The sequence below is a fragment of the Ambystoma mexicanum genome, chromosome 14, assembly GCF_040938575.1.
Source record: "Ambystoma mexicanum isolate Mex_15411 chromosome 14, UKY_AmexF1_1, whole genome shotgun sequence".
Classification (NCBI taxonomy): domain Eukaryota; kingdom Metazoa; phylum Chordata; class Amphibia; order Caudata; family Ambystomatidae; genus Ambystoma; species Ambystoma mexicanum.
The window spans coordinates 67670437-67694468 of NC_090940.1; the positions used below are offsets into that span (position 1 = coordinate 67670437).

The following is a 24032-nucleotide window of genomic DNA, read 5'->3' on the forward strand; positions in this document are numbered from 1 at the left end:
TCACCAATCTGGGCAAGCAAAGAAAACACCAATGATATGTGCCACAAGGCTTTCCTTTAAATACTCCATGTATGTATATCACGAAGCAACGATAATGTCAGAAGATTTATCCTACTACTTAGACTGCATTATCTTCTAACATTATCCAGAACTGGAGCGTGGAAAAAAATCCATGCGATAATCGCATTAGCAGACTATTCTATGGAGGTTGAGACAGCGAGAGATCTACTAACGAATGCATTGAGAGGAAAGACGCCTATGATAAAAGTTATCTGAACTTAAAATACAGTCCTGAGAACGATCATTCGGACCTTAAGTATGGAGCTTTCAATACTGGGCAGCTTGCAATTGTGCCAATTGTGCACTATACCATCCATGCCAGGAAGTAGAAAAAAGAATAGAGAACGGTCCTGAGATTAGACTGAAACTATAACCTATATGCCTTTGATCCAAGAGCTGTAGATGACATGCCTGTCTGAATGATGAAAAGCCATTGAGGAATTATGCTATATCAAGGGTCTGCTTGTAGGCTGAGAGCAAGTATACAAACAAACCATTGTTATTCATTATCTTATCAATTGATGTATTTTTGTAAATGTAATGTTTTTATATGTTCTATTTTTTTTAACGTGTTAAAAGGTTTAATTAACCAAAAATAACACTAAATGAAGAAAGTAAAAACGGGCAGGGGCCGCAATACTCCCTTATGCCCAGCACCCATGCATCAGAGGCATAACCGGGGGTGCCACAGAGCTTTTGCTCCTGCAAACCTTGAAGGCCGAGGCCTTTGGGTACCAGGCAGGACGCAGTTTGAAAATTCAATGCAATCAGACAGCATTCCCAATACGCGTGCTGAGCCTGTGGAATGATGGAACTCAGGTCATGGGAAGTAGTGGGTCCTATATATACTACCAGGGGGAGCAGAGTATGCCCCTTCTCCCCCACCGGAAAGGGCAATTTCGTGAAAGTCCCTATACCTACAACGGGCAATTTCTTTTTTGCTGTATTTTCATCAGCTGAGCCAGCCAGAATGTCCGATGTCGCCTGGAATAGCTGGACGTTCTATGCCAACTTGGCAGTGATGTGCCGGTCAACCGGGTATAGCAAAGCCAAAACATGTGGACACTTCCTGGAGTGAGTAGCTTCAGAGGTCTAGCGCAAACCCTTTGGTGCAATCGCGCTTACTCTGCTGGACGGTGTCTTCGACTATGCCCCTGCCCGCTCATCTTCAACCTCGGCACTTGGAGAAGGCATGACGTGAGTGTTAAGCACTGTACTAACACGCACGTTGCTACAGAACACACGCCCCACCAGTGTACTGTTGAATCACTCCAAAACTAGCTGTTGATAATACCCAGCTCACAACTCAATGGAACACTCATTTTATAATCCTTGAAAGCGGACAGGTTGTGTTGGCCCTGCGGGCATTGGAAACCTGTACATTGCAGACTGGACACAGTTCTCAGTAGCAAGAGCTAAACTCACAGAGCTAACTTAGCAGCCTCCATGCATCTTCCTGGAATTCTCATCTGTAGGTGTTTAGTCATTCTGACTGCTGAGCTTGCTATTCCCTTGTCTTGACCTTGGCCCCCTCTGGTTTGCATTCTGGCCTGGGTCGGGGAATTAAGGCCCAGCCAGGCTCCATCCATACCAGGTCTGTGTTGGTGAGGAGGCAGCATGTCACTCTGGGGGGAGCCAGGGCCCCCAAGCTTACCCATCTGTATGTCATTCAGTCCTGATGTTAGTCTTTGCATTCTGGAACGTGAGGTTTTGCATTTCCCATTTGAAATTCAGGAATACAAGTGGAAGAAATCTAAACACTGGACAACCCACTGAAGCGTGAAATGGGGAACCTTGCTTGGTTGTGAGGGGCGCTGCTGCTCACGCCAGGGGGAGCCCATCTCAGACACGCAATCGGGAGTGGTACGCGTTGTGTGTGCTGTGCATGGCATGCACGGCTTGGCAATACCAAACTAAGGAGCGGCAGCAGGAGGAGTAGGTAGAGGGGGTGCACCTGGAATAAACAAACTAAACTAAGAAAGAGACCCAAACTGCTCTGCGCTGTTCGTGTGGCTTAGATCTATTGTAAAGCGCATGCGGGAATGAACATATATATCCCCATTTCTCCTGCAATACTAGTTTATAATGATCCTCAAAAGAGAACAATAGTACATAGACATATTTTATTAGTATACAATTGTCATTAAAACACATACAATCTATATATTTATTCTTTATCAAAATACAATATTCTTCAATGCCGCAAAGGGACTAGTGCAACCCATGAAAGTGACATCTGCAATATAATATCACAGATAGAAACAGTCTAATAAAACTAATCATCAAAAAGAAAGAGCCTTAGCTGAAAAGGTGGCCGCTATCCAACACACAATATACAAATTGGTTGAGGACACGTCTTAATACATAAATCGTGTCGGTCTGTTGAGCTTTAGTATAGCAGCAAACTACAAAAATGTACTTCCCATTGACATCGCGGGAGGATACTTAAAGGGCAACGTGCCCGCCTTGGAAGCAAGAAGACGCAGAGCAACACAGGTTCGATCCCCGGGTCCACGCTTAGAAAACTCTGGGTATCATATCATCCAAAGTATTGTTAATAGGTCTGTCCTACAGGGACAGTGCACATATGCCCAGCATGTTTCGCTCTTCCTTGTGCATTTGCACTGCTGGTAGAACTTCTTCAGGGGACCGTTTTCTTAATATCGGGATAGCTTTCATAAAAGACTCTTGAGGATCATCAAGTTTCTTGATGTAAACTTTACTTCTGGTGTTACAGGCCACCACTTGAATCTGGACTTTTCAATAGCAGTGGTTCAAGCGTCTAATCATTAGACGAATACTGGAGTTCATAAATAATGTCACCAGTAGAAAGTTGGAGGTAATTTCTGAAGAACCACACTCAGGACTACTCTTTATCGAGGTAGACTATGTACACAAGCGTGTTACAGGCGGTGTAAACTGTAGCACGTCGCGGCATTAGGTACTGTAATGCATGCAACATCCCTTTACTGAAGCAGCTAGTTGCTTGCTGTGGTCGCTAAACGTCTTCCGCGTTCAAACGCAGAAACCAAGTTCATACCTTGCCATGCATCCACAATACTGATAGGCCCCGCCACGCCAGTTCGGGGGAGTCTTTCAAGGTCTCCCCCAAGCGCGCCCTATTGAAATGAAATGTCCTCCGCTCTTGGGAGCGGAGCGCATTTAATAACAATAGGGAGCTGATCAGCGCCTATTGAAAAATGTGTCTCTTCCCTCCTGCATGACCAGGGGCGCATTTGAGGCGATATGGGGCGGTGACACATTTTTGTTTTGCTGCCCAGGGTGCTGCGGCTAGCCCTGAATAAAGGGTGACCAAACAGTCCCAGGAAATCGCTATCTCGGGATTGGATGGGTCGGTACGGTCCAGTTTTTTGCCGGGAACCAATTCCTAAATCCTGAAATCGGGCCTGGCGCGACTCTTGCTGCGTGTGAATGGGGGTGTGAATGCTTTTCACGCCCCGTTTCATCCCCCCTTCAACTCCCTGGCCGCTCTCCTCCAATGAGAGGAGTGTGCCTGTGAGCACACTCCCCGTAACAGGCCAGCGACACATAAGTAGTCCTATTCAGGGCTTTGAGTGGGCCGGGCCAGCCGGGGCGGGGCCCCGGCAGTCTCCAGAAAAGGCTCCCGAGCCGGGACCCACCCCCGACTAGCCCCAGCCAGCCGACACCCCAGGCAGCCCGTGTAGAGGCTGCACGGTTACACGAGCTGCCTGCAGGTGTCAGCACTTCGGTTTAGAAAAAAGAAAAGGCTGCCTCATGTCTATGTACTCGAAACAGGAGGTTTGTTTCGAGTGTCTAACTAGTCATCACCCAGAATAATTCTGGGTGATGACTAGTTACTCAAAAATAAAAGGAGAGACTGGGCCCTGCCGCCCTCCTCCTGTTTCAAGTACAGACCTTTCATTCAAGAAGCATGTGGCTAAAGCGGGCTCCTTGAATAAAAGGACTGCCTACTCCGTGCGAGCTGGGACACACTGGTGTAATGCCTTTTGGCGGGCCCAGCCCCTTCTTTTGTTTAAAAGGAGGGGCTGGGCGCATCAAAGGTAATAATGCCATTGTGCCCCAGCTGCAACTTTTACAAGCCCCCCTTTCCCCCACCCTAATCGAGGGGGGGGGCTCTTGTTAGGGTGTGTCCTTAGGCCACACCCCCTAACTAGGACCCCCCTCGATTTCCAATCCCACTTAAAGCACTGGTCCTATTTGTGTTTACTGTAGTCCTACTGCAGTTCTATCGGTGTCCTATTTGTGTTTACTGTAGTCCTACTTCTATGTCTATGGCCTGTCCCTTTTTAATTATTTTTTTTTATATCTGGTCACCCTACTTGAATACCCCCTATCATTTGATTTGAGTCCCACTGCGGCTTAAGGCGTAACTAGTTGGTGCCATATTGGGGGTTTATGTTCCAAGGCCCAAAAATTGCATGGAGGGAACTGCTTACGTTTTCACTTAAATGCAAACAGGTCTCTGTGCCATTTTTTTGCCACTGGCACTATGAAGTGCAAAAACCAGGTGAAATCCCCTGCGTGCCGCCCTTTTGCACTTTGCAGTGTAAATTGAGTAAATGCTGCCAGCCATTTCCCTATGGAATCCACAGTGCTTGTGGCAGCATTAAAATGCCATGCTGGCAGAAATGGTGGCGCTTTTGCACGGCGGGATACGAGTACATATCGATGAAAATGTGACTTAGCGTAAAATGCAGGATTCCATTTCTGCTGCATGCCTTTTGCACCACCACGGCTAGCTTAACACGAGCTGCGCTTTGTTTTAGGCCCCATTTCCTATGGCTCGTCGTCGACCAGGCCCAAGATGGCAAAGGGCAGAGAGAATATTTCAGTCAGCAACACCCGCCTTTCAGGCGGCCTGGCCCACGTGCTACTGTCATGGCGTCGGCGTGCGCTGTTGTCGGCCTCTCCCCACCACGTGCCATGTTTACACAGCACTCTGCGCCGCTAATGCTCCCGGTCGCTTGACCAGAGCAATAATAAGACAGCGAAAACAGTAATCTTCCTGGAGTCGATAAGGCCATACCACTCGCCCTAAGCATTCAATGCCAGGGCCCAATTTTCCCCCACTCACCGCGGCTCAGCAGGGACCATAATAACAGGGGAGCGCCTCTTCCTTTCAAAATACACTCACAAACTTATTGACAACTGTTTCACTTGCCCCCGCTTAGACCTCCACTCACAAAGGAAAAAAAGGCTGTGCAACCCCCTCAGCTGGTTTACCCGCCTGGCGCACTTAGCTTGAAATATAAAAGTCTTTCGACCGCGCACTAATTCCAGGGCGCACACGTGGCAAATTGCCAGGGCATCTCTGTTTCTGCAATATGGGAGCAAGGACCAGCCCAGATAATTTGACTGAAAATTGCAGTCACTTCAGTCATAATAAAAACTGGAGAGTATAGGAGGGCAATGTTTGCTCTCAGCGACCCATTAGGTAACGCCGGGCCTGTTATTAAGGCTCTAACACAGCAAGGATATATTAGCACTTAACTGGAGGCCTGTTCCACCTCCGGGAAAACGTACCCCCTGAAAATAGAATTCTGGACTCTGTGGCTTTCTGGGTCAAGAGGGTAGGAGGCCAGGAGGCATGACGGGTTTCACGGTTTGGGAACTACACCAGTCTTCTCTTGACTGGGAGCCAATCCAGCGTGTAGGGTGGGCACACTGTGGACCATGTACTGTTAACATGGGTAGGGTGGGAGGCGGCTGTCTTAGCTGCAGTGTTTCTGGATTTTGGTGATGGCGAAGGCTGGGCTTACGCTCGAACACGTTCAAATTAATTCTAGGCCACAGAGCCGTTGACTTTCACCAGGTTTCTGATCGAAGGTTGTTAATTTAACAATGCTAGTTTGTTGGCCCCATTGCATCAGTCTCCCAAAATCTGAGGGGGTCATGAAAAGGGGTGATCAGAACCAGGAGACATGCCTCAAGCTGACAAATGCTTAACAAGTCCGTTTTCTATATTCACACATGAGGACTTCTTTATGGCAAGTAACACATTCAGACATGAGAAAAGGACATGCCCAAGATCACAAGCCTGGTACAGACAATCTTCCTTCACAGCGGGGATTGGTGGGCCTGTGGACAGGCTGCGGCGAGGGGGTGCTCGCTGAATGTCCTGCTTAAAGCTTATGTTTGGTCACTCTGAATTCACGCAGCTGAATCCCTGGTAAATGCAGAGCTGCCAGGTTGCCCAGTTCCATGCATGACACCTATGTGTTTGCAGCTTGAGGGTTATATACTCGCGGGCAGCGATAATAGGGAGGGGTCCAGGAACCTGGCATCTCGCGACAGGGCCCCGGGCTACTCCTTTCAATGAATCTAGGTAGGCCAGACCCTCCGGGGGAGAGATGCGTGCAATCCTTGTGTCTCAAATAGGTTAACGAAGCCTTAGAGAGGTGGGTGCCCCCCAAAAAAATCATACTGGGTGTGGAGATTACCAGGCTAAGGCTGAAATGCCCCATAATGTGGAAAGCCAGGGGTCGCCCCCTCTGCGTACTAAACGTTTGAGACCCTCTCTCTCTGGGAGTGCAGCGCCAGGTCTACAGAAGGTGGGGAGCCTCTCTCAAATTCACTGTGAGAGTTGAGGGGGTCTAGTTCAGAACATTGAGGGTGGGGTGTCACTCACACAGAAAGTCAGTCAGCCAATTTAAATTTATTCGGCAGTAAGGCCATCAAAGTACACATATACATCATGAATCATAAACATTGCACAAAGACTAATATTCAATCATAATTACTCAAATTGCCAACCAACCTCCAGGCCATATGGCGAGATCTACCATGATTACAACCTCAGGGCACAGCCTGACGGCGGCGGTCTATTGCAATCTACTCAACTGAGCCTGTAGGCAACCATCCCACTTCCACTTCTGGCTCCCTCCGATCTATTCCCCAATGGCACATTAGCTCCAGGGAGTGGTGGGCATCGAGACCTGGTTCCCGCGGCAAGGGTCACACATTGGCATGATGGGGGGATTCGCTCATTTGGATTGAGCTGCGAGACGATGGGCAGCGTCGCATTCCAATTCCTAGTATACCCATGGGTCCTTTCCTTTCACTTAGTTCAATAGGAATAGCGTCAAAGGCTCTTCCGCGTTATGACGTGTTCTTCTGCAGCCTGTCATATCCTCTCTAATTAGGGAACAGCATCCATAGACAGCTCTTAACCAATGGGTGCACTCATTGGTTAGGGATTCCCTAGATGCAGGCATTCTATGCAGAACCCCCCCAACCCACCTTTCAGGTCCCTCTCATATTTTCGCCCCCCATACCATGACCATGTTCTTTTGGGGTTCTTAAGGCACTGTGACTAACAGCGTTTGGAACCACTCTGGGTGCCCCATCATCGGCCCCACCGCCTAGCTCACCAGCACAGGGCGTGGTCCTGGCCCCAGAAACATCCTCCCCACTGTCAGCCCACTGTGGCATATGTTCAAGTTTGTGCTGCAAATTATTAGTTTCTAGAACAATGGCTGGGTCGGGTTGTTTCCAAGACCCCTTTTTATGTTTCACATCAGGGTGACCCCGGAAGCCAGTGTTGTTTCCAGACATATTGGGCTGGGTTATACCCATCATCGGGGTGCCGTAGGATTTCTATGCTGCTGGCTGGTGGACCCTCATGTAAGCCTCAGTGGTTAATAGGAGCTCCCCAAACCATCTCCTCCTAGGCCTCTGTGATGTATCTTCCAGGAATAGCATGAACAGTTCCTTCAAAGCCATCAATTCAGTTTGGACAAGGGAACCTTTAAATCCCGGTGGTGGTGCCACGTCAACTTGAGCCGGGGCGGAGGAAGAACGCATTCCTCTGGGAGCTACAAGGCAGGGGCAGTTAGCACCCAGGTGGTGCCCTTCTCCAGGGGACATAGCCCGCACCTCTTCTATATACTGCTCAGAATCTCTCAATGATATTAGACAAATGGCCCCAGGAGGCAAGGCACTCTCCCTCCTAGTGACCCTTTTTTGGAGAGGCTGGACAATACATTCAAGGGTGTGGGATCTGTGGTACTGTGAGACAGACATTGTGTCAAGAGATGATGCAGATAACTAAAATGCAGTTTGAAAACCTTTATTTTACTGGTCAGGATGGTGTAACGCCTAACTTGCCCTAGCTCTAAGGTGGGAACGTCCCCTTCACGTAAGTAAAGTAAGGGAAGTCTAAGTTTGTCAGTCCAAAGCGAAATACTGTCTTTGTCAAAACCTATGCTTGCCCTCACATCTATAGACTAACAATGTGTATGGGAGTTGGGAAACTCAATGGTGTTCAAAGTAAAAATAGTTTGACAATGGAGCTCTTCTGTAGCTCCCTTCCCCAAGTTCACGGCAATCCGGATTACAAACTTCTCCAGGCTTCTCAGGATTCACTTGTAAAACGTTCACAGTATCTTATTTCTCACAAGCTCCTTGGGCTTATCCTGGTTCCCTTTCCCAAACTCAAAGCCCTCTGGTTCACACTCTTCAATGGGTTTCTCAGGCTTCCCCTGCCCAACTTCAATAATGCCTCCTCGGCTGGCCTCTTTCCTCTGACTCGCCTCTGTCCCAAGGAGCTCCAGCTCCTAAGCCACACCTGTCGGGACCAATAGTCTTCCTAGTCCCCAGGGTGTGGGTGCTTTCCAGGCGGCAGCACTGCACACACCAGCCACCCCCACCCCCTCAGAGTCTCGCCTCCTTTAAGTTTCTGTTCTGGCTTCATGCCCACATCTGATTCTGTCACTCCTATGGCTGCTACTGCTGTTGCTGCTTTCTCCCTCCTTTTTATGCACCTGTGACTGGTGAATGGGTTCCAGGTGGGTATACTTCTTTTCAATTGCCTGATCTTGGCCTTTTTATTGGGACATCCCCATTGAGTATGCTGGTGTGCCTTTGTTTGCATCTTCTTTGTCCCAGTACCATAGTGTGTTTCACATAGGAAGTCTGTGTTCCTCCTGACTCCCTCTTCGTCACAGAACAAAGACTGTATGATTTAATATATCCCATGAAGGCTGAGGGGGGTGTTGGGTAGGCCAATGTCAGAAAAGGGGGGATAAAGTGTCTCAGTTCTTGAGGGGTACTTATGAGAAAGGTTGTATCACTTTAACTTTTCTCTTCCCCACCCTCAATGTTAGAGTGATGTTCATGATGGTAAGCGGGGGACACGTCGAAACCTCTCCTTCTTGTCTTATTACTATAATAATAGTAAATGGGTGTATGTTCTGGTCCTTTCATTCTTGTATCATCAGCAAATAAGGATAACAGGGCAGGAAAGGATTGTGTTTCACAGTAGTCTACAAGAGTTCAGGGAGGGGAGGATAGGTCAGTGTCATAAGTAGAAAAAGGATTTTGCCAACCTTTGTTTTTAGATTTCTTTCCTTTTCTTCTATTTGGGGTATTTGATGGAAAGTCATGGGGTAGGGCCGGACATGAGTAACAATATCCTATGACCCTACAGGGACGGTAGGATAGGTCGGGATCAGAAAAGGTGGGTGCCATGTCTTGCCTTTGGGTATTCTCTCAATCCCTGAGGACCCTCTGACCAGGTGATCCTCTCTCGCTAGTCCACCCCCAGGGTTGGGATCCAAAAGCGATGGCCCTTCCCTGGCCCCCAGTGTAGAAGATCCCCGGGTGTACTTGGTTTTTTCACAGGTACCCTCTAAGATAAATATTGCAGGCTTTGGGGCAGTGGCGGGTTCGGGGTCGCCAATGCTGATCGCAGAGGGCCCATTTTCTAGATGATTCTTCAGAGTTATAGGTGTGGGGTGCAGGGTGTGGGGAAGAAAACAATTCAAGCTGGAGCTTCAAATGTGGGGGATGTTGGCTCATGGCCCCCTGAGTTTTGCTTTCCCAGATCAGGCCCCCCTCGGGTGGATCAATCTATAGGAGAAGTACTACAAGTGGGAGGACTGGCTGGAGTGTATCTAGCCCGCTGCTCCCTGCACTGTATGCCATCTCTCCGTAGCCTTTTCCTTCACCATCACAAGCAGGAGAGTCACCCTCTATGATGCAGTCGACAGTTTTACTCCCCTTGATGTTCAGGGTGCTTCACATGAAGTAGTTAGTCTCCTCAATCAGGTTATAGGCGTCACCTGCGATCTTTATAGGGCTTTGTGTCTGTGCCTTGGAGCTACATGGCTCAGAGCCTGGGGTAAACAATTCTGCCAGCTTGTGCTTGACAATCAGAATGTTCCTCTTTTTTGGTTGAGCAAATGCGGGAAGGCTTTGTTGTGGTAAGGAGGGGGGCGGTGTTCTCTATGTCAACAGTTAAGGCTGCCATACTGATACTGTGAGGGAGGTTGGAGTGGGTAGGATAGGTGGAGGCAAAGGGAGGGGTAGACTAGTTGACGCTCGGTATAGAGGTCTAACACTTCTAGTGGCCCCCTCCCTCCTTGTCCCGGCTCCTCACCTTGTCTTGTTTAGTCGACGGCACTCTTATTTTAATGCAGTATGTTGCAGCTTTCCCCGTTGGCCCACTGTCGCTTAACACCCTAGGTCCTTTTCCCTGCGGGATATCCCAGGTCCTTTTGTGTCCAAGTGGGGGGCGTGGCCAGCGGCAAACAGGCAGGCAGGAGAATGCAGGACACACACAGCCTGCTGGAGCTCAACACCCCAGCACCTTTTTCCCTGCAGGCTTTGCCCTGCGTGAAATCCCAGGTCCTTTTGTGTCAAGTTTGGGGGGAATCGCCAGCGGCAAACAGGAAGGCAGGAGAATGCAGGATGCACACAGAGCCCCGCTGGAGCACAACACCCCCACGCCTTTTCCCCACTGGCTTCCACAGAAAGACGGACATGAATAGATGCAGGTTGAGCAAAAAAAAAAAAAGAGCGCCACATAAAATGTCTCCCACGATTCCTCTTGCGCCTTTTCGGGGTCGCTCCCTGTCGGTGTCAGTCTTTTGGTACCGGTCGCTAGAATTCGTAGCTTCCTTGGTAATGTTCCTGTGCAGCTAGGGAATAGCGTGGAGGCCTCATCCCGGGTGTCAAGTCTGCACTGTATCCCGATAGCTGTTCTGTAATGGGAGTCATGCTGGAGCTGGCCTTAAACTCAAGCCCGGACACAAAGGAAGTCAGAAGCCACACTAAGCTATATGTGGTGTCTCTCCCAGTCTTCCTGGAACCTATGGTCTGTAGCTGTCCAACTCAAGCAGCCTCTCCTCATTGTCTTGCCTCAAGGTTGTTGCTAGGGGACCTATGCCTAATCCCTCTTTAGGAACCTCACTTTCAATTTCACTGTCCACGGACTCCGGTCTCGCCTCCTTGGCACTCCGCCATGTGTTTGTTCCTCCTTTTCGCCACCTCCAGGTTCTTCCCAGTTCCTCCTCCTGAGTTCCTCCCAGCTCTTCCTTCTTCTCTGCTTCTCTATCAACTTCTCTTCTGGTCTCTTCAGCTCCTTCTTAACTCCTCATTTTTGCCCCTGCTTACTTCCTCTCTTCGGCTCCTTCTGAGCTCTTCTTCTCAGTCTTAGCTCTTGCTGAGGTCGCTGTATCAGGTACCACCTTCTCCTCAGTATATACCAGTTCCTCTTCAAGACTCTTGGTATCAGGCACTACCTATTTCTCACTACACATCCCTCCTGCTCATGGAACCCTGAATCAAGTACTAGCTTCTCCATAATCAAATTCTTCTCGCCCCAGTCTCATGGGTCTACATTCCCAAAGCCTCCTGGGTCTGCCTCTCTCCAGTCCTAGGCCCTCCTTTCCTCAGTGTTCTTGGTCTCTCCTCTGGCCTACCGTCTCCAGCTCCCACTCCTTCTGTACCCTTTGCCAACCTATCCAAAGGAGGTTCTTCGCTGGACTCCCACAGCCTTCTGCCACAGAACTGTCCTTTACCACACCTTCCAGACCCCCTCTGTCCTAAATGAACTCGGGTGCATCTCTCTGTGCAGCTGGTATGGGGACTGCAAGATGGACGCTGCCTCTGGGGATGGCTTAGACTATTGATGTGGTATTTGGGTCAGAGGATAGCTCAGAGGCCACACAGTTTTTCTCGGAAGCAAGACAATGCAGAGCGTCTACGTTTGAATCCAGGTATGTGCTTAGAGAATGGACTTCGGGATGAACGAGATGTAAAAGCACAATTTAATTATTTATTTACTTAGCGTTGGTTAGTCCCACCTCAGAGGCGGTGCTCTAATTGCTTACCACAGCCTGACCCAGCCTTCTGGGGGGACCCCCTTAGCATAACCAGTCTTAGGTTAATGTGTGGAGTTCTTGAGAGGTGCCTGGTTGTCTGATTCAGGTTCACGTTATAGCTCAGGTCCAACTCTTTCCACCTGCAGCTTTCTATAGTATTTCAGCACCCGGCTAAGGGGAGCCGAGCTGCAGGTGCGGCTGGTTCCACAGGATCTCATTCACATTTGGCTTTGTGAAGGCATTATGAAGTAAGACACATACAACAGATTCAACTTTCTAATCAAAGGTTTTATTCTACTTAAATGTCAGGAAGGAGTGAGGCCTAACTTGCCATATACTAAAATGGGATTTCCCTGCCTAAGAAAAACTAAGGATAGCCTGTTAAGTTCAAATCAAAAGTCTGTCTCTGTCCAAACTCTATACTTGCCCTCACAACTAACTGTATACAATGTGTAGGGCTGTCTGCAGCAAAAGAAAGTGTGTTCAAAATAAAGTTCTGAGCTTCTTCCAGCTCTTGACTTATACTCAGCTTCCATTTCCCCAAGTTCAGTTCCACAAAGGTCTCTGGGGTTGCCTTCCCCAAGAATTCAACACAGTTCACAAAGTCTCAGGGTTCTCTTCCCCCAAGAGTTCAAATCTTCTAGCTTTCAAAACCATAACAGTTCAGATCTTTGGTCATCAAGGCTCTTTCTTCATTTATAACTCCCTTCAACCACTATTGCAAAAGGCCAAGTTTCTTTACATTCGCTTTCCTTGGCTCTTTCCAAGTAGGGATCACTTGGTCTAGGCACAGTTTTTGGACCACATGGTCCACCCATTAGAGGTCACGCAATCGATACCACTATGCACTTTGTTATGCTTTCTATATTCTTCTGGTTTGTGCCAACACAGATTCTCCCTTAATCTGTAGTTCCTCGAGTTCATTTATATTTGGCCAATATCTTCCTTTGCAGTCTTTTGCCTCTGCCACCACTTGTGGCTCACACATCCTATTCTGTGGCATTTCCCATTATTGGCACCTTGCTTTTATTTCACTCATAAGTGCTCATCACTTGCTTATGTTCTATACAATGTTCAAATATTCTCTCAATATCTCTCAGTCACTCCGTTATTCAATGTTACTTGTTTCAACTTTCCACAGTGCTTGTACGAGCTTGCAGCTTGTTCGGCATTCAAATATACTTGCTTTGACCTTCTATAGTATTCATAACAGTTCTCAGTTTGTTAGGCATTCATACACGCTCATTCTCAGGCCCTGAAGCGCCCTGGTACAAATGGTAGCCTTCTTTGCACTCACCGGTGGTATGCAGCAGCGGCATACAGTGATAACGACAGAAATAATAAATAAATAATTTTTAGTGAATTAAAAACAACAAAATATTTTATATTGACTAACATTAATAATGAATGAGTGTATTGTATTTTAGCTTATATTAACATTTAAAACTACGACTCTAGTAATCATTTTTTTGGACTGCAATATTTTCCGTCAGTAGGTGCCACTCTCACTAATACTTTTTTCAATGTATTTTGAATGGAAACGCAATTATTTGCCTCATCTTTATACGCAATCGGACAGCATTCTCTGGATTTCCCTTTTCCAGTGGAATTCTTTTTTTTTCCTGGTTTTCGTTTGTCATTTTTGTGGATTTCTTCACTTTTGGGTTGCTGGATTTGGATTGAAACTGGTTCTTTGGGTTCCTGAAATCTCTTCTGCCTCGCTGGTCTTTTGGTTTTCGTTTGGATTTCGTTGCAGTTCTTGGATTTTTGTATACATTTTTATTGGTTTTCTTCAAATATTGGTTCCGTGATGTGGATATTTTGGTTTTTAATCTGGGTTCCGGATTCTCCCATGGATTTGATAGGATTTGCTTTTCTAGGGCACTCGCATATATCTGCTTTCTGGACACCTCTAGGTAAGTTTTATTTTCTTTATTTAGTATTTCAAAATAAATGCCACGCTTTTTAAATTTGCTATTTCCTCTATTTTGTCGCTGCTCACTACGGTTTCATTATATACATCTGTCGTTTCCATTTTCGGTATAAGGACACTTTAGATTGGACCCAATGCATTTCGCTATTGGCATTTTCATTATTAGATTTTCGCTATTTTGTAATTTCTATATTTATTTTTCGTTATAAACACATGGAACTTGCGGCAGCTCCTTCTGGCTTCTCTACTTTGCATCCCAGCTTCGATTCGCTCTGCTTTCCCTTTGCGGGAGCCACAGCGAGCAGCACTAACCGTCCTGAATCTCTGCAGCATGTAGCTCCGCTCTTCCTCAGCGGGAGCTACTCAGAGCACCTCTAGGTCTCTTGGAGACCCACAGCGATCGGGATCCTTTGGTGCGCCACAGCTCCTGCTGTGGGCACCGGGCAGGGAAGATAGCAGGATCTTCCACTCTCTCATGGCCAGCCTTGGTTCTGGCATCACTCTCTCACTGCTGCTCGGTGCGGCTTCTCTCCAGCCTGTTCCTCTCCACCCTGCTCCACTTTTCCAAGCTGCATCCTTTTCTCCAGGCCATCTCTCTCTCTCTGTGCTGGGCAGTCACCATTTTTATACACCTGGAACTTGGTAAATGACTGCAGGCGTGAGTCCTGACCATGGAGAAACCTTTTAAGTGGACATGCCTGGCCATTACAACTGAACAAACTCCCCCAAAGTCCTCTTCCTCGTCTCAGTACCAAAGTGGTGTTTAGGGAGGTTTGAATGAATGGAAGTGTGCATAACTCCCGGTTGTTCGCTCCTCATCCCAGTATTAAGGTGAACTGTCTGTGGGACATTTTGGGTGGAATAAAGGGGCTAAGACGGATAGTAGCCTACAAAGGCATGGAGAATAGAGGGTTCCGTTTGCAAGGAAAAGGGGAATACCATGTCGCACCGCTTGTGGGATGTTTTAACCCACTAATCCAGGCCCTGCAACATTCCTGTGCGCTGCTTGCATCAGGAACATCAGAATGGCCGCTGGAAAGCATTATGCACGCTAAAATCACCCAGAAGTGCGCAGGAAAAACCTGAAGAATAGGCCGCCAATCCACTTTTGCCTATGTCAGTTGTAACACAGGAGACCACTGCCAAAACCCACCATTGGGCTACCCACAGAGCAGCCTGAAACTACTTGAAAAAGCAATGCTGACTGCAAAAGAAACAGAGCTGTTTGGAAATCCATTTTTCTTGGTTGTCAAATTTGCAAAAATCATGGTTCACAAACCACAGAAAAGATCCAACCTCCTTGTTGGATGTTAAACATCATTTTGCTTCAAGAATCCACATAATATAATGTCAGCAGAAGTACATTTATCAGAAGAAAATCCACATTTAAAGATGCTGGCTTGGAAAAATATGTTGAAAATAGGTACAATACCGCTACTCGCCTCTGTCAGAAGCTGGCGAACTCTAAACCTGTCATGTTTAACTTGTGTCTCAAAATCTAAGTGTGGGGAAAGAATGGACTTCCACCAAATGCAATATAGGGTGCCACTATTGATTTTCATGTTGAAAAAGACTGGAATTGAAGATATGTTTGCTTATTTTAAATTTGTAACTGTAATTTTTCACAAGGAACAATGTCACAATTGACTATAAGGTAACCTGATTCAGCTAAACTTCAAAGAGGTTTTCCCACACTGAGAACACACCACCCTTTTTGTTCCCACCAAAATGAGAGGATATCTCATTTGGATGCTAATGAGAAGAGGAGGAGACTTGCTCTGCTGCTCTGGTAAAGAGACAATGGGCTTCTTGAACTGAAAGAAACTGCTAATTCGGATGTGAACAGAAACCAACTGCCCAGGAAGACAAGCCCATGTGACTCTCTGGCCCAGCCAAGACCTTGTAGGCGGAGACAAACCGTTTTGTGTATTCAGAAAGCACAGAAAATATGTTTGAGAAAAAGACTTATAGCAAATTGTAATGAACTGATAAAAATATGGAATTTATAGGTTATTAAAATGAAAAGTTCGCTCACAGTTTAAAACTAATCTGGAATCTGTGCGATATTCAGAGACTGAACCACGGAAATGTTCATATTCTAGCTATTGTGATTATGTTAGGAATATGAAAATGTACCGGAATATACCCAGATGGTATGTGTATGTATGTGTAAAAATTGGTACAGAACTGACACTGAGTAACCGCCCAAAAGCGTGAAAAACTGTCATTTGTGAACCAAAACTTGTAGGAAGATGAGGCTTGGACAGAAACATACCTTAGTTAATCTGTAATGTAAATATGTATTATTAACATGTTGGGCATATTGGAAATATGTTTTTTAGGAAAAATAGATTTTCTGGGTAGAAACAAAGGGGAGGGTTTTTTCTCTGGACCATAAACACAGTGTCACTCTGACACATCATGACACACTGTTCCCTTCTCAAATCAGGGGAGACGGAATTCTCTGACCTATCAGATTCTTAGAGGGTTGGGCATAGTATAACCAGCCTCCCCACCCCTGGGAAAATACATAAATAGGGACTGTTGAGGACTCAGAAAAACACACACATTCACCCATCACTGATCTACCGGAGAAGCGCTCTGCAGGAAGAACCCATATCCAGACTCCAGAACCCAGATCCAGACTCCAGAACCCTGAAGCAAAAGGGCCAACCCAAAAAGCTGAACCCTTCTCAGCGGGCCTTTAAAATCTTGCAACCTGATTTTAATCCGTAAACTTCCACGGGACCTAACAAATTCAACAGCCTGGCTGTGCTGTTTTGGCTGCTTCTGGCTAAGAACCCTTGCTAGAACCCCAAGATCCAGATCAGTAGAGCAGAGCTGTAACCCAGAACCCGTCAGATCCAGTCCAAGAGGCCGTGTAGACCAGAGTGCCTTGCTGAGAGCAGAACCAAGCGCCTGAGACCTGTGCGGTGGTGAGCGAATTCCAGCCAAACCTTTGACCAGATCTCTGATGGGCCCATTCTAAACCATAGTTGTGAGTTTAGCGTAGAACTTTCCATAACCAACCACTTAGTATTAAGTAATCCAATCCAACCCATTCCAACACATCCAGAACTGCATTATAGAATCTCTTTTGTCCATCCTGAAATCCTTCTCCCATCCACATGATCCTGTGATAATTGTAGTGATAATCATCTGTGCGCTGATATTTTTCTGAAGAAAGTCAAGTGTCCTGGCGGACAAAAGTCGGAGCGGAGGCACCGCTGCTCTGGTGGCTGGCTGTTGGGTATCTTGCATCTTCATAGCCCCTTAGTATAAGCCCATCCTTGTTGGTAAATCTTCAAAAGCGCAATCTCATTTGTAAAATCTTTACGCTTCTTGAGAAACATCAATCTTTACTAAAACCTCTGTAACTTCTGAACCGTACATGCTAGGAGCGAAATCTAAATGTAATTTTGAAGCTAACATCCCCAGCTTTCAAATGAACCAAGAACCACACCCCAATCGCGTTTTTCGTGTGCTGAAAAGTTTGCAGCGATTTTGCATGTGGCTCAATTTCACCACATGTAAAAACAGCTATTTCTTGCATTTAACCTCTGAATTAATTTCCTTCTGCCAATCATTCAACAATCATTGCTAGAGTCTACCTGAACCAATCCAAAACAACTCTCACTAGTTCTGGATCCTATTTAGCGAATTAAAGTCATTTTAGCATTTTCCTATTCATTTCAAACCACATTTAAAAGCATTTGACCTGTTTTAAAATCATTCCTGTTCTCTAAGCTTGCTGGGGGAATTGGGACTGAACTTGCATTTGTTGATTGTACATTCCTGAAACCGGTGTGCCCTCATTCCATCTCTTCATACTGCATATTAGGGGGGATTGAGTAACAGGGGGAAAGAGTGATTACCTTGTCTTTGATTGAATTCATATCAAGTTTATTCTATGTTGCATTAATTTCATATCATTGCATTTTATTGAACCCACACAGTTATTCTCTGCTACATTATTCTTTCTATTCTTACTCCTAATTGATTAAAGAGATTGTTGATTATTGTAATATTACCCATTGCTGATCATTGTATAAATATTCATAAGTGTGATATTCAGATATTGTTCATATTCATAAAAGTTTGATATATATATTGTGCAACTCTTCAAATAAATCTTTTAACTTTGAAAAACAAACCTACTTCTTGGTTCAGTGAGACCGGGGGGGATTCAGAGCGAGGGGCGTTATATAAGGGTACATCATCCAGAAATAAAAGAACTTTTGACATACAAATATATAAATAAGGGTTCCAGCTGGGCATTAAAGCTAGGCATTGACTTAGTTGGAGTGCTGGGTTGAAACCACTTACACCACAAGACGTCCTCTTCCCCACTCCACAATTTCCCTCCACCCAGGTGATCCTCCCTCGCATATCCACCCCCAGGGTCGTGATCCAAAAGCAATGACTTTTCCCTGGCCACCTGAGAGGAGGACCACGGGGGAGAAGAAGTGAGAGCACCCTCAAGTTAAAGGTACAGTGAGCCTTGGCAATGCCATGCAACAAGCACCTGCCTTCTGATGATGGTACTGTGGGGGTAGACAGGTGATTCTCTCCATTCAGTACCTGGGCCTCGCAACATATGGTTTGTAACAGCACCCGGCCCCCTTGGCGACTATGCCATTCACCAGTAATGTTGAGAATGGAACTTTCTTATAGGCCTCTCCCTTAAAACAAAGTGAGTGTGAGTGTTCTATCCCTGACTACACTGTAAGGGATCTCTCCTTGAGAATACTATGAGAAGTATCAACATGGGAATGCATTCAGGGTGAGAGCATCACTCTGACACCAAAGGCTAGGTGCTGTGTCAAAACCTGGTGAGCTTTGTCTGGTGGTGGTGGTGGAGGGGGGGGATTTCAGTTTGGGGCTTGTGGGAGACAGCAGGGTAGATCTCTGGGTGAAATGAGCAGGGATTCTGGCCCCTGCCCCGACAATGCCTGACAAACGCCTGCTGAACTTTCCCTGCCTCGACAGGCCCTGTCTCGAAGAGCAAAAGTCCCAGAAGGCCACTGAGCATAGCATCTGAGCATGTTGGAGTAAGGCTTGTGACATCTCAGCCTGCTAACCAACATACTAAGGAATGTGAAATGGGTGATTGCGGTCCTTGCACTGAACCTTATGTTATTGCCCCCCATAAGCCTTAGCAGATTATGTTAAGGCCTGAGTTTCCACACCAACCCTTTCCCTCATCTGCCCACTCACAGAAGCTGGTTTTGTTCCTTAAGGGGTACAATATATCAGAAGTGATAAAGTGGGGTAGAGAGAGAACGTGCGAGAGAGAATTGGGGCCTCTCTGCAAATTGCCTGGGGTAGGAATGCAGGGTTGCACCTTGTCTTGCCTTGTAAGTAGTCTATTAGATCTTGGGCTCTTCACTGTGGACCACAAACGCTGAGGTTTCTCCACCAAACCCATAGAAAGCAGATCAGTATTTAGGAAATGGATACTTCCTACCTGCACCCATCAGCACCACAGGTTTCGCATCTGCCTTTCCCACTGTCCCACTAATTAACCCCACCCCTTTTTTCATACAGAACCAATCGCAGTGAGGCCACCTAAAGAGGCAGATGGGCGCTGTACAAGACCACATACATTACTTGACACGACAACATTACAAATCTAGAGACTTTTTTTCTTTTTATTTGGTTTGGTTAGGTACGGTTAGTTGACAAGGTCATATTTGTATTGGTGGGAATGAAAGACACCTTTTGGGAAGGGGTTCCTAGGAAAGAAGGTGCAACGTTCAGAGACTGGGTACTTGCATTGAGGAGACACTATCCTGATTTTGGGGTACAGAGCACTTACTGGAGCCCTAGAGGAACCCCTACACTCCCAGTTGTGTAATCTACATTAGTTGGGGTACAGAAGGCTCTATGGAGACAGGAGGGGGAGATGGGGCATTTTCTCCTTTACACTGTTTGTATTACAGCTACTTTTAATATATATTCCTTTACGGTCTCCTGAATGTGTCTGTATGGTGTTGATCACACTCTGCTTTGAGACACCCACGCGGGATCCACACTCTGAGCTGTCGTGGTGTAGTTTCAATGCAACATTCGAGACTCTGGTTTCAACCACTTTCTTTTCACAAAAGGCGGCTTGGGTAAATGCGGACAAGCGATGAAAAGGTTAACACAACAGCATGGCATCTACTAAATATAGGTGAGAAAGGGGTGACTACCTCAGTGGGGGGTTGAGACTTGATTACAGTGGACGTTGAATTAAATGATATTTCCACAAGGCTAATCGAAGGGGCTTTGTGAAGTGAACAAGGGATTGCATTAAAGAAGAATGGGAAATATTGACTGGTCTGTTACGACAAATAGGGTAGAATTTATCCTGGAAGCGGTCTGTAAAGCATCTGGCAGCGAGGTAGGAGTTTTGATATAGATCATCAGGGGGTTGAGTTGTTTAGCTAAGTAGATCACAGAAGGGCAAAGTAATTGTATGGATAAATATCACTGGAACATTTGCTTTTTGTAGCCATAATCCTGATGAGAGTATTCACGAAAACCTGGATCCCAGATACGGGCTCGTAAAGTAAACAGAAAACACAGAACAATTGGTGATGAAGGAATTTGCAACATTGTAGGACTAAAATGCCATTTTACAGGAAATGATGCAATCTCACCGCAAATAACAGAGCACACAGTCAAACTGAAGCGTGAACCTCTATAACCTTGAATATTGTTAAGAGCCTTCGACATTGTGCACTGATGGGCATTTAACAGATTAAAGTGTGACTCAGAAACAAAGTCATTACCATCAACCTTTCTGGATATATTAAGATCCTTGCAGTGGGTGTTAGCTAACCCATATATGAATGCATACAAAACTGTGATAACCACTGTTGGATATTTTCAGAGTGAACTGCAGTGGAGCCGTGCATTAGGTTGATAAATGCTGTGCATGTTCATTAGTATGCCTCTGGCAACTAGAATGTGACCTAGGCCTGATTCATATGGTTACCTCCGCTGCCCCCGTGCTCAACACCCATGCATCCCTTCCTCCCACATTTTTCTCGGCATGCAGCAATTATAAAATATCAATATATAAATAGTACAAAGAGAAATATGTAGGATGGCAAGTACTGGTATAATGACATATTTCCACTCCTCCTCGGACTGAGTTCTGGAGACTCCCGGGAGCACAACATGCCACTTCTCCGGTTAGAGCCCTATAGTGGTGACGGGAGCAGTACAAATAACTCTTAATAAAACATAGCATAACACAGCATAACATAATGCATATACAAATGAGGCCATGGAAGGTGTGTACCTTTCTTTGGTGTTGCAGCCATGCCGCACGGGCCACAGACGCATAGCCGCGATGTGTTACGTAGCAAGTGGCAGAGAGAACATGACGAATTCCAGTACCCTGGCTCATGGCTTCCAGAACTTTCTCCACATGCCCCAGAGAAATAACCGCCTCTGTCTGTATACCACCACAAGCTAGCTGCATGGTGCACGGAATAAGTGCAATCTGTCCGGCGCAGAATATGGTGTCTCCCACCTGCAGAGGAAGAAATATTATGCATTACATATTGTGATGCCATAGATTTCAAGGAGGAGGAATTAATCGAAGTTAAATTTGTGAATACAAAATAAAAAATTTGAGGAGGAAAGTTCTGCATTCAGGTGAAAAGATAATTCTTGAATTCAAGGTAATGACTGACATGTAAAGGCCACCATGCAGGACAATCACCTTAACAGATACTGGAAAAAAGACACAAACAGCACTTTTTATTTTACTCCCTCTTCATATAGTATAGTAAAAAAAATGATGCTGCCACATTGCTCTGACTGACACTGGTCCATCCTTGTACAACTACATATTACATGGAACTAGACAGCGTGTGGGCAACACCAGTTTGGCATGCATCACATCTCAAGCTTTATATTCTGACATCATATTACATATTTTGACAGAATATAATGAATTATATATCATGGAAGTACAAACATCCAATATAAAGAGGTATTATATCGACATATATAAAGCAAATAAAAATAAATATATATGGGATATATTACTCACCGTAATCGTATTTCTGATGCTTGTATCTGCTTAGATTCACATGCTGTGCATAGGCCGACATCTAGTGGAAGCTGCGGAGTATTACAGTTTTCTCCAAAACTCGAAAAGGGACGTCGACAGGGTGTGCCAGTAATACTATCCCTAGTGTGACGTCCACTGTACCCATGGTCCTTCACGCATCGAGGTCCCTCAGATTGTTATTTTTCTGACATGCGGTAGCATGAAGTGTAGCGTGAGTACAGTTTCTTTGTTTGTTTATTTAATATAGCGCAAAACCAAACCCGCAGGTAGCCGGGCGCAAACATTACAAGGATACTTAAGAACTTAGTTACAGTAACAAGCAAAATAGGCAGTAGGACAGTTCAGCAGCGTCACAATCTGAATATACTTATACAGTTAATGCCAGGTGTCGGAAGCATAAAGTGCTAAGTAACAATCAACCACAGTTTTGTAGTCCCGGTAGGGTCCAGTGAAATTCCTAGATACTAGCAGTGGTAGTCGGAGGTCCCTATGGGGGGTCAAGTTAACAAAGGGCATAGTCGGGAGGTGTCACTCAGGACGAGTGGTTCTAGTAAAAGAGGGTGATCACATTAGATGTCATTAGATCGTATCCATGAAAGAACTGTGCGCCTGAAACTTAGGTAGGGTTGGTCCTTTCTTAGTTCTAAGGGGAGTTTGTTCCAGGTTTGGGCAGCTATGACAGTTGTATCCAAGCAGATACATATCAGACAAGCTCATAAGCATCCATGCGCCTTCTCTCAGAGGGGAGGAAGGGTGGGCGCATGTGAATCTAGGCAGATACAAGCATCAGAAATACGATTACGGTGAGTAGTGTATCCCTTCTGAGGCTTAAGGAAACTGCTTAAATCACTTGCTGTGCATATATTAGCGAGCAGTGTTAGGAGAAGGTGGTGGGATGTGAGACGGTTCATGGGCGAAGAGGTGTCTTAGAACCGCTTGCCCCACCTGTGTATCTGTCTTGGAATGAGTGTCAATGCAGTAATGCTAGTGAAAGCTTTTACTGAGCTCCATGTAGCTGCTTTGCAAATGCGGTCTAGAGGGACATTTGCAATGAAAGCCAGAGTGGCTCCTGTGCTCCTTGTGGAGTGAGCTCTGGGCGTGAAAGGCAGTATCTTGTTTGATAGGGAATAGCACAATTGTATACATCCGACTATCCACCTGGAGATGGCATATTTTGAAACGCGGTCTCCTTCTCTGGCTGGTGCTATGGCGACAAACAGTTGGTCTGTTTTTCTTAGCGATCTGGTCTTGTTTACATAGTAAAGGACTGCCCTCCTCACATCTGGTGTGTGGAGTTTTACCTCAGCTGAGCTGGTCAGGTTCTGAAAGAAAGCCGGTAGCTCAATAGACTGGTTTACGTGAAATGTAGAGATTAACGTGGGGGAGAACCTAGGAGCCTGTCCTTGTGCATGATTAAGAAAGGATCCTGCACTGACAATGCTTGTATTTTACTAACTCTTCTTATGGAAGTAAAAGCCACTAAGAAGGAAGTTCTATAAGTCAGGTGTTTAAGACTAGACTTATGCATTGGCCCGAAAGGAGGTCCCATGAGCTTAGCGAGTACAACATTGAGATCCCTTCCTGGGGGCGGGTTTGAAATTGGAGGGTGGAGTCTCTTTACTCCCTCCATGAATGCTTTGTTAACAGGTACCTTCCACCATGAGACCTTATTGTGTGAAGTGGTGTAGGCTGACAAGGCCAGCAGGTGGACTTTTAAAGAGTTGAATACTAACCCCAAATTTAGCAAGTGGAGCATAAAAGTTAATAATAATGTGGGAAGGAGTACATTCTATGGGGTTAATTTGTTTAGACTGGCACCAAATTACAAATCTCCTCCACTTGTCGAAATAACAGTGCCTAG

The 24032-nt window shown here is 46.0% G+C and overlaps 1 protein-coding gene across 1 annotated transcript in view; it reads right to left on the reverse strand.

The window, feature by feature from the left end:
• The window catches only part of DPH6 (diphthamine biosynthesis 6), a 785760-nt gene that overhangs the window by 86456 nt on the left and 675272 nt on the right, over positions 1-24032 (reverse strand). The window contains exon 13 of the mRNA XM_069638528.1: positions 21392-21625. Coding sequence (XP_069494629.1) covers positions 21392-21625 — 234 coding nt within the window. The remainder of the gene's footprint in view (positions 1-21391; positions 21626-24032) is intronic.